Below are 15012 nucleotides of genomic sequence, written 5' to 3' on the forward strand. Positions count from 1 at the left end.
ATGAATTGGATTTAAGTGAGGAAGGGCTGTGCAAAGTCACCAACCTTTACTCTCTCCTCCAGAGTCATCTGGGTCCAGTGGCACAATATAGATCAGGATGACTGGAGATTGCTCCCATGGAAGGTGGGAGGAAATATTTGAGAAATAAAGACAAAAGTCATCAATAAAATATATTTTTAAAAATGAAATGAGAGTGTAAGGGTAGAGATCCATTAATTATCCCACTCCACTTAAAAGTAACTTTTAAGATAAGAATACTTCTTGATTGAATTAATTAATCAAGACTGTGGATAGGGCCTATACACCTCTTTGAATCAGTCAAAGCCATTGCATTTTGGGACACTCCTATGAAACTTAGATTGAAGACAACTCTGGTAGATTCTACCCAAGAGGAAAAACTTTTCTGTATAGAATCAGCAATGTCTTCCATTGGAGGTCAAGTATAATCAGATACAGAGAGGTCATGTTTGAATGCAACTTTATTTTCTATTTTACAAAGAACTATCTCAGAACCTAGAGGCAGCTAGGTGATACAGTGGATAGAGTCTTGGAATTGGAGTCAGGAAGACCTAGGTTCAAATTCTGCCTCAGACACTTCCTAAATGTGTGACTTTTGGCAAATCATTTAACTTCAATCATCCTCAGTTTCTTCTTCATAATAATAACACCCACCCCACAGGGTTGTTGTGGGGATTAAGTAAGATAACATGTTCAGTGCTTTGCAAACGTTAAAGCATTATCTAAGTGCTAGTAATTATAGATTCCAAGTTACTAAGGGGAAAGGAAAGGAGTTATATAAAGCTGGTCAGGGGTAAAAAGTATTGGGGGGTGGGGCTGGCAACAAGCTAAAAGAAAGAGAAGGAAAGGCATGGGCTGTGGCAGAGAACGGAGATATTGAGGTGGGCCAGCAGTTCTTCTGGCACGTCTGAGCAAAATAGTCGGGCTGTTGCCACTGGTGTATCCACTTACTCAAGGAATGAAAGTCTGCTCTTTCCCCAACTTCTCCTGGGGTGCTTGTCCAGCCACATAAAATCTAACAGAATCTCCTGTTTCATTACTCAAATGTTTTCAGTGGCCTGAATTTTGTCTCAATCACAAAGAGACCAATGGACTAACTAGAGATGGAAATATAAATTAAAGAATTTTCTCGACTTGTGTTTCAGGGATATTGTAGTCAAATTAATGACTTTTCATTTAAAATAAACTCCCTGGAGCCTCAAAGAAGGGAACCATGTGACCCTTGGGGGGCATTATATTGCCCTTATGCTTAAAGTCAGCTAATGATTAATATAAGGTACTACAGGAACATTTGGATTCATGGCTTCTAACATACCTTCTAGAAGCTCCAAATCTATGCTTTTATGAATCCCTTTTTCTTGTAGTTATCCTTATATTTTTTTTTTTGAGAGGCATTGGGGGTTAAGTGACTTGCCCAGGGTCACACAACTAGTAGGTGTTAAGTGTCTGAGGTCATATTTGAACTCAGGTCCTCCTGACTCCAGGGCCAGTGCTCTATCCACTGCGCCACCTAGCTGCCCCTTAGTTATTCTTATCTAAAGAAAGCTGACCTTTGCGACTGAGGTACTCTAGTTTAGGCATCCAATTGGTGTTGCTGCCAGGAGGGGTAGCACTTAATTCATTTTAAACTGCAGCAGATCTCACATAGCTTTGGCCAGCATTTATTGGTTGAAGTAGACATCGATGTACACCCACCTTAAAGTGTCAGAATTTTCCAAATTTAGGCAAATTATTTCCCTTAAAGGAAATGTTGCATTGATTGCTGTAGGTGTTTGGAGTAAGATGAGGAACTGTAATCATATTTCAAGTACCTAGGAGCATCCAACTATTTGTAGGTGCTTGTTATACAAAAGATGTTTGGAGAATGTGATTTTTATAGCAAGTGGTATTTTCAAAAGCATTTGAATTGGTTTTATAATGTGATGACTTGTTAAAATGGGTGGCATAAGAACGAATACCTTAAAACTGAAGAGGCTTAAGTATGTCTGGAAAGAACTCAGAGATGTGAATATAAGGATAGAAGTAGTTGCACATTTTGGGCAAGAAGAGACTGCTAGGTAACTGAGAGAATAGAAGTGTCAACCATGCCCTATCTTCAAGAAGCCAAAAGCTACATAACTACTCAGTAAGAGCTTGGGGATTCTGGGTTTAGGAGAGAGATTTCCCTTCTCAACTTTTCTTCCTTTCAAGTATTTTTATTTTTCTTGTATTTTTTTCCTTTTCTTTCTTTTTTTTTTGTTCCAGATGTATGATTTCCTTTTCTTTTCTTTTTTTTTTTTTTAGTGAGGCAATTGGGGTTAAGTGACTTGCCCAGGGTCACACAGCTAGTAAGTGTTAAGTGTCTGAGGCTGGATTTGAACTCAGGTACTCCTGACTCCAGGGCCAGTGCTCTATCCACTGCGCCACTTAGCTGCCCCTGTATGATTTCCTTAGCATATGGCACTCCCTGTGAGTAAATTCCCTCTACCAATTCTGCACCTTAAAGCCAAGTGCCATCTAGCCAATATAAATAAGAAGAGGACTTGAACTCCAATCCTCCTAATTAAGAAGCCAGCTTCTTATCTCCTCTCCATTGTATATTAGGAGGCAGCATAACTCACAGGAAAGAAGTCAAAGCTGGATTCAAGTCTCAGCTCTGTTATGTAGCACTTGGGTAACCTTGTATGTATATCCTAATTATTTGAGAACCTCTCAAATAAATAAAATTTTAATTAGCATTTCCATTATTTATAAGTAAGTAGACATTTTAAAAAGCATTTGAGGGTATTGAGGGATTGGTTCTCATGGTATCTGAAGGATAACAAAGGCATAGAAAAATTTCTTAGGACTATGTTTAAAAAAATTAAAAAGGCTATTACCAATCAATATTCTATTGAATATTATTAAGTACTGTCCTACGAGCTGATTTTCCCATCTCTATAAAAATGTTAGGAGAATTATATAATGAGGGTCCCTGAAGGGAACAGACAAGGCTTCTCAAGGAATATCCCACAGTAAGCCCCAGGTTCAGAAAATATCAGGTCCCACTGTGCATATGGCTTATTGTTTGTTGACTATAAATCAAAATATCTCCTTAGAGTCTTCCCTCCCAAAAGGTATCTCCAGTACATATGTCAGCTTGATACAAGATTTCTTGAAAGTTACAGAAGCAGATATATAACTTGTTGGATGATCCACTGATAACCACTATCTGTCAAGGTATTAAAAAAAGGAGGTGTCCCCTCTCCAAACATGTTGCCATGGTCACAGAGGAGATCACATATATAATGAAAGTGAAAGATAGATTCTTAGTAAGAGACTCTTAATCTGGGGTCCATGAACTTAAAAAAAAAAGTATATTTTGGTAACTCAATATAATAGGTTTCCTTTGTAATTATATGTATTGTATTTTATGCATTTAAAAAATTATTCTGAGGAGGTCATAGACTTCACCAAGCTATCAAAGGGGCCCATGACACAATAGTTAGCATTTATGTAAGCACTCTCTGATTCCCATAACAACAAGGTTCTTATTATCCCCATTTTATAGATGAGGTAAACAAGGCTGAAAGGTGTTAAGCAATTCACCTTGGGGTTGGTCAGTCAGCCAAGAAGTATCTGAAGAAGGATTTGAAATCAGGTATATTGATGGTGGAGTCATCCAGGTGTTCCTAAAAGTAGTTTAAAAAGTTATTTTGGAAAACTATTTTTATAGAAGTAAAAAAAAAATCAAAGTCTTGTAGCTCTAGCACTTTAAGGGACCACAAGAAGCCATTTATTTAAGGAGTTCTTAACCTTTTTTGTGTGATGGATCTCTTTCACAGTCTTCTGAAACCTATGGGTTCCTTCTCAGAATAATGCTTTTAAGTACATAAAATAAAACATAGGATTGTAAACAAAACCAATTATGTTGAAATAATTATCAAAATATTAAAATGAAACAAAACCAAACAAGTTCACGAGTCCCAGGTTCACTTCTAATCTAGTTCAGCCATCTAGTTTTAGAGATGATGAAAGTGATGTCTGGGCGAGGTGACTTGCTCAAGGTTAAACAAGTAGTAAGCATCAGAGTGTAACGATTAGAATGACGCCACCTGCTGGAGACTTACTGTAGAAGAGTTCTGCCCACGAAGCGAAGGTCTTTGAGGGCAAGACCAGGAGTCTTTTCTTTGGCGTCAGGAAGTGACGCGGGCTAGTGGGAGGAGGAAGGAAGAGACTGGTGCTCAGTCTCGTGCTCTTTCCTCTGGACTTGGGAGAGCAGAGCTAGAAATGCGCTCTCCCTTTAATAGATAGGGATCTAGGCCTTTCTCTCTCTCTTTACCAAATTCTTATTCTCCTTAATAAATGCTTAAAAGTCTAACTCTTGCTAAAGCTTATAATTTATTGGCGACCACTCATTAGATATTTTAGACAGTTTAGCTAGAATTTTAGCCCTTAACAAGAAGAAGGATTTGGGCCCAGGTCATCTCTGACCCCAGAGAGGTTTTCCTTCCATAGTGCCATGCTGTTTCCCCTTTACATTTATCAGTACTTAGAAAGTGATTGTTACCACCAGGAAGCAACTCCTTCCCTACCTGTCTATAGTCTTTGGGACTTACAGTAATATTCTAGGTGGAGGCCCAATGCCAGGTTGAGAGGTGGGTTTGCTGGCATCAGTGGTCACCTCCCAGTCACCTCTTTCTGTCCTCCTTTGATTACCTCTAACCACTCTTTTCCACTCCCATCAGATGATGATCCTTAAATCATCTTTCCTGTTCTTACCTAGCCCCTCTGCTTTGTTGTCTCTGCAATTAGGCTGACTTCCAGCAGGTGGCAGCCACTTTCTTTACCACGGGGCCAACCCACTCACCTGGACAGGATAGGACCAAGTCTTCAAAACTTTTAAGTTTTGGGGTTTTTTAGATCTATGATTCATTCATTTCTTTTCTTTTTTTTTTTTTAAACTAACTCACACCAACTTCTTCCCTAATAGTTTTTTTTTCCTTTTTGGCAGGGCAATGAGGGTTAAATGACTTGCCCAGGGTGACACAGCTAGTGTCAGGTGTCTGAGACCGGATTTGAACTCAGGTCCTCCTGACTCTAGGGCTGGTGCTCTATCCACTGGGCCACCTAGCTCCCCCCCCCCAATAGTTTTCATTAGGGAAGTTTTATGGGGAAGAAAAGCAACACCTTTTTAAAAAATCTTCCATTTCGTTGTTCTCCAGCTACTCCTAGCAATCATGACAAATGCCTGCATACCTGGTTACCAGAAAGAAAGAGCTGGACATATTTTACAGTGACTTGTGTAGGATGGGAATATTTGTCTTTCTGCCATAGCCAAGTAACTGCTACTGTGGTCAAAGTGAAGGCTAGCCTCTCTCCTAGAAGTGGAGGTAGAGGGGTTTGGGAAAAGCGATATGTCCCTTAATATAAAAGCAAAGAAGAAAAGAGATCTGAAAAGGGAGAGAGCAATACTGGCCTTTGTCAGGGAATTAGAGGATAGAAGAATAAAACAGGAGAGAGGGAATAGTAATGATAATGATAATAGCTAACATTTATATAATGCTTCCGGGTAAGCAAAGTGCCACACATGTATTATCTCATTTGATTCTCACAACAATTTTGTGAGGTAGGTGCTATTATTATCCTCATTTTAGAGATGAGGAAGTTGATACTGAGAGAGGCTAACTGACTTACTCCGGGTCGCACAGCTAAAAAGTGTTTGCGACAGAATGCAAAATCAAGTCTTTATGGTTCACTGGCCATCTAGAAGTAAGTCTTCAATAAGTCTCTCTTCCAGGGGAGGAGGAGGAAGCTGGGCCATCTCAGGAGTAAGCAACTGCTTGTCTTTTAAGGATGATGATATGATGTGAGCCACCTCTCACAGGAGAGAGGTCATCAGTTACAGGTTAGAGGAGAAAAAGGGATGACCCTGCTGAGACACACGGAGGCTGCTGTAGATTGACCTGACATATAGCTGTCTTTCCCTGGCAACATGTATTAGAATCTCCCAAGATTTCTCCAACTAGATAGCAAGCACAAATGGTAATGCCAAAACTTGCTGTACATTTTTTTTCCCCACAGCTATGATTACTATGTATTTCCTTCCATTCTGTTTTCCCCCATTTATCCTACTCTTTCTCCTTTCACCCTATCCATTCTCAAAAGTGTTTTGCTTCTGACTTTTACCTCCTCTAACCTACCCTCACTTCTATCAGCACATGTGCCCTTTTCTTACTTCCTACTTCCCTGTAGGGGAAGATAAATTTCTATACCCAACTGAGTGTGTATGTTATTCCCTCTTTGAGCCAATTTTGATGGTGTGTTGTCTGCCACCACAACCCCCCTACCCCACGCCCAATCTTCCCCTCCACTGTAAAGGCTCTTTCTCACTGTAAAAGCCTCTTTTATGTTAGATCATTTACTCCCATTCTACCTCTCCCTTTCCTGTTCTCTCGGTGCATTCCTTTCTCACCCCTTAATTTTATTTTTTAGATAATCCTCCCATCATGTTCAACTCACACCCATACCCTCTCTCTATGTACATTCCTTCTAACTGCCCTAATAATGAGAACATTTTTAGGAGTAACAAGTATCATTTTCCCATGTAGGAATGTAAACAGTTTAATCTTATTGAGTCCTTTGTGATTTCACAATTCTGTCTACCTTTTTATGCTTCTTTTGAATCTTGTATTTGAAAGTCAAATTTTCTATTTAGTTCTGACCTTTTCATCAGGAATGGTTGAAAGTTCTCTATTTCATTGAATTTCCATTTTTCCCCCTAAAGGATTATAATTCAGTTTTGGTGGGTAGGTGATTCTTGGTTGTAATCCTACTTCTTTTGTCCTCTGAAATACCATATTCCAAGCCCTCTAATCCTTTAACGTAGAAACTTCTAAATCTTGTGTTAAACTGACTTTTGTTCCATGATATTTGAATGGTTTCTTTCTGGTTTCTTTTCTGGCACCATATTTTCTCCTTGACCTAGGAGCTCTGGAATTTGGCTATGATATTCATGTCAATTTTCATTTGGGGAACTCTTTCAGGAGGTGATCAGTGGATTTTTTCAATTTCTACTTTATTCTGGTTCTTAATAATTTCTTGAAAGATGATGTCCAAGCTCTTTTTTTGTTCATGACTTTTAGGTAGTTCATTAATTCCTAAATTATCTCTCCTGGATCTATTTTGCAGGTCAGTTGTTTTTCTAATGGGATATTTTACATTGTCTTATATTTTTTTCATTCTTTTTGAATTTGTTTTATTTGTTTCCTTGGTGTCTCATTGAGTCATTGGATTCCACTTGCCCAGTTCTAATGTTTAATGAATTATTTTCTTCAGTGAGCTTTTGTACTTCCTTTTTCATTTGGAAAATTCTACTTTTTAAGGCATTTTTCTCTTCATTGGATTTTTGTGCCTCCTAACATTTGGCCTATTCTGTTTTTAAGATGTTATTATATTCATCAGTATTTTTTTGTGTGCCTCCTTTATCAAGCTATTGATTCTTTTTTCATGATTTCTTTCATTACTCTCATTTCTCTTCCCAATTTTTCCTCTACCTCTCTTACTTGTTTTTTTTTTTGTTGTTGTTGTTTTTTATTTGTTTTTTGGAGGGGCAATGAGGGTTAAGTGACTTGCCCAGGGTCACACAGCTAGTCACTGTTAAGTGTCTGAGCCTGGATTTGAACTCAGGTACTCCTGAATCCATGGCCAGTGCTTTATCCACTGCACCACCTAGCTGCCCCCTCTTACTTGGTTTTAAAAATCTTTTTTGAGCTCTTTCATGGCCTAAGACCAATTCAGGTTTTTCTTTGAGGCTTTGGATGTACCTGTTATGACTTTGTTGTTTCCTTCTGAGTTTGTGCTTTGATCTTTCTTGTCACCATAGTAACTTTTAATAGTCGGGATATTTTTCTTCTATTTGCTCATTTTTCCAGCCTATTTCTTGACTTTTTAACTCTGTAGTAAAGTGTGGCTCTGCTTTCAGAATGGAGGGGACACTGTCTCAAATTTCAGGTTTTTTGTGCAGCTGTTTTCAGAAATTTTTCTGGAGACCTTTAAGTTTTCTGTTTTTCCAAGGTATTATGTAGGAGAGGTTTGTTTGCTACACTCCTGGACTGTGCTCTGGCTTATGAGCAACTACAAGCACTCTTTTCTAGCCTAGAACTGTGACTAGGCTCCCAAGTCCCCTGAAGAAGCAAGATCTAATGTGATAGTGCTCCTCCTCACCCTGGGACTGAGATCCAGAACTGTAACCCAGACCCAAGTATGGGCAATGTGACAGTCCTGTTCCCAGTGTCAGAAAAGGTACTTCTGTAATCTCCTTCTGACCAGTTGTCTGACCTCCTTACCATCTGTGGGCTGAGAGGTTCAGAAACAGCCACTGTACCCACTGAGTTGCCCTCAAAGCCTACTCCTGGTTTGCTGGGGCTCAGATTGTGCTGGATGGCACTCCAGTCTCACCCAGGAGCAAGAGACCTTGCCTGCCAACCTTCCTTTCCTGGGTTCTGCCGCTAAAGAATTTATTTCAAAGTATTGTTAAAGGTTGTTTGGGGAAGAACTCAAGTGAGTCCCTGCCTTTTCTTTGCCAACTTGGCTTCACCCCCCTCAAGTTATTTTCAAATAAATAATTAAATAAAGTCCTCCAAACACTTTGGGAAGAAAGATGAATTCTAAGACCTGAAGGCATGGCATAAAGAATACAAAGGAAAGTTGAGGATAAAGACAAAAATTAAGAATCATTGCTCTACTGAAAAAAAAAAAATAGACAGCTAGGTGGCTTCAGTGCATAGAGCAACCAGCCCTGAAGTCAGGAAGACCTGAATTAAAATTCAGCCTCAGATACCTATTAGCTGTGTGACTCTGGGCAAGTCACCTAACCCTGATTTTTTAAAAAAAGAAAAATAATAATTTCCTAAAAAAGGCATTTTTAACCTGGGGTCCAATGACCACCAATGGCTAAATTTTTAGGGGGGAGTCTGAATTTAGATGAGAAAAAAAATTAAATCTATATTTTCACCTATCTTTGGTTTCCTTTGCAATCCTCTGTATTTTACTTTATGTATTTAAAAACTTTTTTCTGAGAAGGGGTCCAAAAATTTCACCAGGCTGTCAAATGATTCCATGAGACAAAAGGCCGCTTCTCTAACAAGTGATTAGAAGTTGCTCTATTCACAGAGCTTACATCTGGCCCCAACACAGTTTGCATACTATATGCTAACAAGCTTTCAAAGAGGTCCATAGGATCATGTACTTAGAGATGGAAGGACCTTCCTGATCATCTAATCTGATCCATTATTTTATAGTTGAGGAAATCAAGATCCAGTCTTCCTTCCTCTGTACTTATGAAAATTGCCTTCTTAGGGTTTCAATGTTTTTGGAAAGGAATCACATGGCAAGAATGTTAAAAAGATGGCCCCAAACCCAATACATGTAACAACAACAGCAACAACAACAACAAAAAGATGCAACAACTTATCATCACCAATGGAAAAGGACTTCAGAACTTTAAATGGTTAACATTGAAGTTATGTTTGCCAATGTTATTTCTCTGTGTCTAAAGTGAGGGCTCAACTGAATCTTTCACCTTCCTTTAGGGACTGTTGATACACCTTCTCTGCATGACAGAATCCAGGCTAGCCCAGACCCAAAAAAGGTAATTGTGCTTTTCTTAATAAATTTTAATTTATACATCTTGGCAAAAATCTAGCTCTTTCCTGAATCTCTGCTGCCCTTGTTAGCAGTGGCTTGGATGAAAAAATCTAATGGAGCCAAGGGTTAAGGATGCTTTTCTGTATCATGCATCACCAGTCACTGCCATAGGCCTGTGTATAAGTTCCTTTTACTATGTTTGCTTTTGACATAATGCAAAATTCCATACACATGTTTTGGCTTGTGCTGTTGATAACTCCTACAAATGATCTGTGTTTACAGGCAATGGATGATTTCTTGAAGAGACAGAAGACTGGAAGAATGGCAACTGCAGAAGAAGTGGCCCTACTGTGTGTGTACTTGGCCTCTGACGAAGTGAGTGCTTCCTCCAGGGGAATGTGTCCCACATCCCCAACAGCTCTCATCCGCCCCTCAAAAATATTTTTAAAGCACTTGCAAACTTCATGGTACTGTGGCAACCCCAAAAGGCCAACTCACCATACAGTTTGTTCAAGGAAAAGCCAGTAAACTCATTGTTTTGATTCAGGCCTTTACCTCTTCCTCACTGCCCTTCACTTTTCACAAAGTGAAATTAAGGAAAACAATAAAGTGGTCATCACACAGTACTCTAAATTTAGAGCTGGGAAGGGTCTTAGAGGTCATCAAGTCAAAACTCACTCATTTTGCTGATGAGAAAACTGAAATTCAGAAAGTTTAAGCCACTTAATCCAGGGTCATACAGTTAATAAATATCCAAGACAGGACTTGAACTCGGATCTTGCTGAATTCTACGCCCAGTGCTCTAACCACTGCACCACCAAGCTGCTTCCTGTGATGAATAACAAAAATTATACAATTATGTAATCCATACCAATTAACCTCCTATATAATGACTTTGGGTTTAGACAGTTCGAGGGAACCATTTTAATTATGCCCAAGGGATACTTTTGGCTCATAAGATTTAAAGTTTGGGGGGAGGGAGTGGTTTGTTTAGGAAAATTACACCATTCAATTCTCATGAATTCCAAGCAGTGTGTCATGGTGTATGGAAATGACTACCATTTTACTTCCACTTTATATTGACTACTTACTGTCCATTTTCCCCTTAACAACTAGTATTCATCTCCTCAGGCCTCAGTTTTCTCATCTGCAAAATGAAAAGGTTAGGGAACTTGGGAAACCACTATGGTCCTTCTCAGAGCTAAATATATGATCCTGTGATCCTGCTTCCAAAACTTAAGATATGGAAGGGAGTGATCAGACCAGATTCCTTAGAAAAATCATAAATGGAATAGTATTTTCGAATTTCAGTCAACTGTGATTTCAGTGGGATGCTTATTCCCCCTCCATTGATGTGAATCACCACTCTTCTTCGATTATATAGAAAGTCTTAGTGGCACAAAAATTGATCACCCTACAGACAATCTGGTATGAGCCTGTTTAACATTAACTAGGTGGGTATAAGACAAGTCTTATCATCAAACTCAAAGGTGGGTAGGACTTTCCAGGATTTACCTTCTGTTTTGAATCTCCATGCCACAAAGAGGCATGGGAGGAGGGTTTTAGCGTAAGGTCACTTCTCCACAGACTATAAAAACTGATGACTACTGTACTGTTCATTACTAGAAAAGACAATGGGAGTAACATAAAGAATGGAGACCTGGATGCTACTAGTATGTCAGGCTTCCCTCTTAGAGAGTTGCCTAGCACACTGAGAAGTTAAGTGACTTGTGCAGGGTCATACAGCCAAGACATGTAAGAGTTGGCACCTGAACCCAGTTTAAGTCATGAAAGTGATTTTATCCTTCATTGCCCTTTACTGTTCACAAAGTGAAATTAAGGGCATCATCATCAAACAGGATCCTAGCTTTAGAGCTAGGAAGGAGGACCTTAGAGACCATCCAGTCCAACCCATATTTTAAAGATGAAGATGCTTCTCAGATAACACTTTGTGAGCTGAGGATGAGTTATTGTATGCACTTAAAATCCACATAAATAACCACATGTACATATACATATGTATATATGCATATATTCCTATATTATTCTCCTCCCCTTATCTATTGTGTTCCTCTTGAATAAGATGAACCTTTCCAGAACTATGTCAAAGTCACAACTGCCACCTTTTTTTTTTCTTTTGTGGGGCAGTGAGGGTTAAGTGACTTACCCAGGGTCACACAGCTATCAAGTATCAAGTGTCTGTGGCTGAATTTGAACTCAGGTACTCTTGTATCCACTGCACTACCTAGCTACACCACAAGTGCCGTCTTTTCTTTTTTTTTTTCTTCTTTTTTTTTGGGGGGGGGGTGAGGCAATTGGGGTTAAGTGACTTGCCTAGGGTCACACAGCTAGTAATTATTAAGTGTCTGAGGCCGGATTTGAACTCTGGTCCTCCTGAATCCAGGGCTGGTGCTCTATGCACTGTGCCATCTAGCTGCCCCCATGTGCCATCTTTTCAATGGTGCCTATGAACCGAGATTTTTCACCTTGCATTAGAATGTCTGTGTTAACATTTAATAATAATAATATAGCAGTGTAAGGTTTATAAAGCACTTTAAACATTTAATATATTTGTATTCTTCAAAGAGTTTGCTAAGCAAAGGTAAAACATTCCATTCAGGTCCTAATTATCATAAATTCTGAATGAATTAGAGCCAGTTTCAAATTTTTGACATTTGTGTATAAACATAAAAGGCCACGTTTCCATTTTTGGATAATTATAATCATTAGGAAGATTTTTTGGCCTTGAACTTTTTGTAACTTTGCCTCACTCCTTCTATTCCAGCAGCTATTTCCCTCTTGTAGGTAAGGACCAGACCCAGAATACAATTTACATTTGTTCATTCCTAAAGAATGGAATTGTTGGGGGCAGCTAGATGGCACAGTGGATAAAGCACCATCCCTGGATTCAGGAGGACCTGAGTTCAAATTTGGCCTCAAACACTTGACACTAGCTTTGTGACCCTGGGCAAGTCATTTAACCCTCATTGCCCCACCAAAAAAAAAAAAAAAAAAGAATGGAATTGTTAGCAAGATGAGTCAGTAAATTATCATAGGTTCTGTTTTGGGCAAAGAGAGCACTCCAACTTGATGTCAAAGGAGTATGATGCTATTGCCATTGTGAGAATTGGAATGATACCCCCTGCTGGGAAAGATATTGCAGGGAAGCTCTGCCATGAGGAGAAAGCATGTGATTTAGAAACCATGTGACTTTAGTGTGTGGAAGTTACATCTATAGAACCACCTATGGGACCTGTCAATCAGCGCTACCAGCCAATTAGCTTGAAGCTGTGTGTTTGTGGATGGCCCTGTTTCCGGTTTCTCAGGAGGCTTCTGGGAGAAGCTGAGGAGCGAGCGGGCCCTTTCAGTTGGAGACTTTGGCAGGGGAGCAAGAGACAGGCAGGATAGGGAGAGGAAACAAATTTCATACTTGATTCACATGTTTCTCTTTACTTACTCCTAATATACTTTAATAAATACTTAATGCCCAAAGATTGGTGCTATACTTTTTTCTAATTTAAGGTGACCACTCATTAGATTTTAGACATCATAGCTAGAATTTTAGCACTATGCTAAATACAGTATGGTACCATTTACCTAGATGGCTTATTTCCTCTTATATTGGATTCTCCATGGCAGTAAAGGCTACCTACCGACTCCTTAAAGTTTTGAGACTCCATGACTGTTCCTTCTACCACTTCTAATCAGCCCTGATTATCTCACATTTCTGAATTTCTTTATTCACAAATCTGTGGGTAAAGCTGCACCTTTCTAGAACCTGTTACCCTCAATCCATTGTGCAGAATGCATGAACAAAACTAACCATAAACTGTCTTTGTGAATTATGGGCTCCAAGCAGAATTTAGGAATTTCTGATTATTGTACAAATCCACATAGGTTCAAAAGTTTTCTGTCAGCTAGCTCTAAATTATCTTGGATTTCAAAATGAGGAGAAAGCATTTTATCTTTATCTTGTAGGGAATTTTCAGGGAAGGTTGTGGTAACTTCAAGTAAAAAATTTGTAAAGATCAGGGCTCCCCTTGATAAGGTAAGGTAATGAGACCTTAGCAACATGGGATTGACTCAGAAAGACACTTGCTAAATTACTGACATTAATTCTTGGGTTTAATTGCTGAGAGTATTTTGAGTAATTGTGTGTGTGTGAAAGAGAGAAACACTAGGTAATAAATCTATTTAATCCTTCTTTTCCCCTTATATTTTTCACTGCAGTCTGCCTACATGACTGGTAATGATATCATCATCGATGGAGGCTGGAGCTTGTGATTTCTGAATTGTAACCATGGAAAAGAAGCCCCTTCCTAGTTACACTGAGCTTGGATGTGAATTGTAATTGCTCCATTGCTAACAAAATTTATGTAGTACTTGTTTAAAAATCATATATTTAGGGGCAGCTAGGTGGCGCAGTGGATAGAGCACCGGCCCTGGAGTCAGGAGTACCTGAGTTCAAATCCGGCCTCAGACACATAATACTTACTAGCTGTGTGACCCTGGGCAAGTCACTTAACCCCAATTGCCTCACTAAAAAAAAAAATAATAATAAAAAAAAATCATATATTTAAATTTCATTGCTAAATGATACCTTGAATTTAATTAGTAATTTTTAATCCTCATGAACATAATCTAAGTGATAGTTAATATAGATTCAATTTTAATGTATTACACAATTCTGAAATATTCTTGGTCTTTTTCTGTCCTCTTTAACTTTTTAGATACTCAGAATAAAATTATGCTATGCTCAGTTGTCGTAGTTTTTAAAGTTATTGTGCCATTTAAAAATTTTTTGATTAAAAGGAGCCCAAAATGAAAATAATATATTCGTTGTCCTACATGATTTTGGAAGACCTTGGGACCCTAGAAACAGTGTAGGGGATTTTAGGTTATCACAGTTGTGCATATACACATTCATCCCCAGCCAGTGTGTTTTCTACCAACAAATCAGGCAAGAAACAAATACCAAAGAGGAAAGCATTTAATGAGGACAAAACAACAAAATTAAGAAAGGAAAATCAAATAATAGAATCATTCTCCACCTCCTCTTATATGTTAGGGGACAATTTACCATGACTCTTCACACTTCCAGAGTCATGCTCATTGTTATTACACCTGCCATTGCTGTTTAGGCTTCCTTCATCTGCTGTTCTTTTCATGGAGTGAGTGTTATAATCACCACATTCTTAGGTCTCTGGTAAAATCAGCACACAGTGACACCTGAATAGCACACAAATGATCCCCTTCAGGTCACTGACAAGACCTTTTTCTGAATTTAATTACCCCTTCTCTCTCCTTCCATTAGTTTAGGATATAGATAAAACCATCTACCTTAAAAGGTTATTGTGATAAAAAAAAAAAGGTTATTGTGATGATCAA

At 38.8% G+C, this 15012-nt stretch overlaps 1 protein-coding gene and 1 long non-coding RNA gene across 2 annotated transcripts in view; one reads left to right on the forward strand and one right to left on the reverse strand.

The window, feature by feature from the left end:
* BDH2 (3-hydroxybutyrate dehydrogenase 2) overlaps positions 1 to 14422 on the forward strand; it is a 45125-nt gene extending 30703 nt beyond the window's left edge. The window contains exons 8-10 of the mRNA XM_043972728.1: positions 9570 to 9628; positions 9907 to 9999; positions 13855 to 14422. Of these exons, the coding sequence (XP_043828663.1) occupies positions 9570 to 9628; positions 9907 to 9999; positions 13855 to 13908 (206 nt within the window). The 3' untranslated portion in view covers positions 13909 to 14422. The remainder of the gene's footprint in view (positions 1 to 9569; positions 9629 to 9906; positions 10000 to 13854) is intronic.
* LOC122732518 overlaps positions 1 to 15012 on the reverse strand; it is a 79409-nt gene that overhangs the window by 59933 nt on the left and 4464 nt on the right. The gene's annotated exons all lie outside the window — the stretch shown is intronic.

Source organism: Dromiciops gliroides, chromosome 6, assembly GCF_019393635.1.
Source record: "Dromiciops gliroides isolate mDroGli1 chromosome 6, mDroGli1.pri, whole genome shotgun sequence".
Lineage (NCBI taxonomy): Eukaryota > Metazoa > Chordata > Mammalia > Microbiotheria > Microbiotheriidae > Dromiciops > Dromiciops gliroides.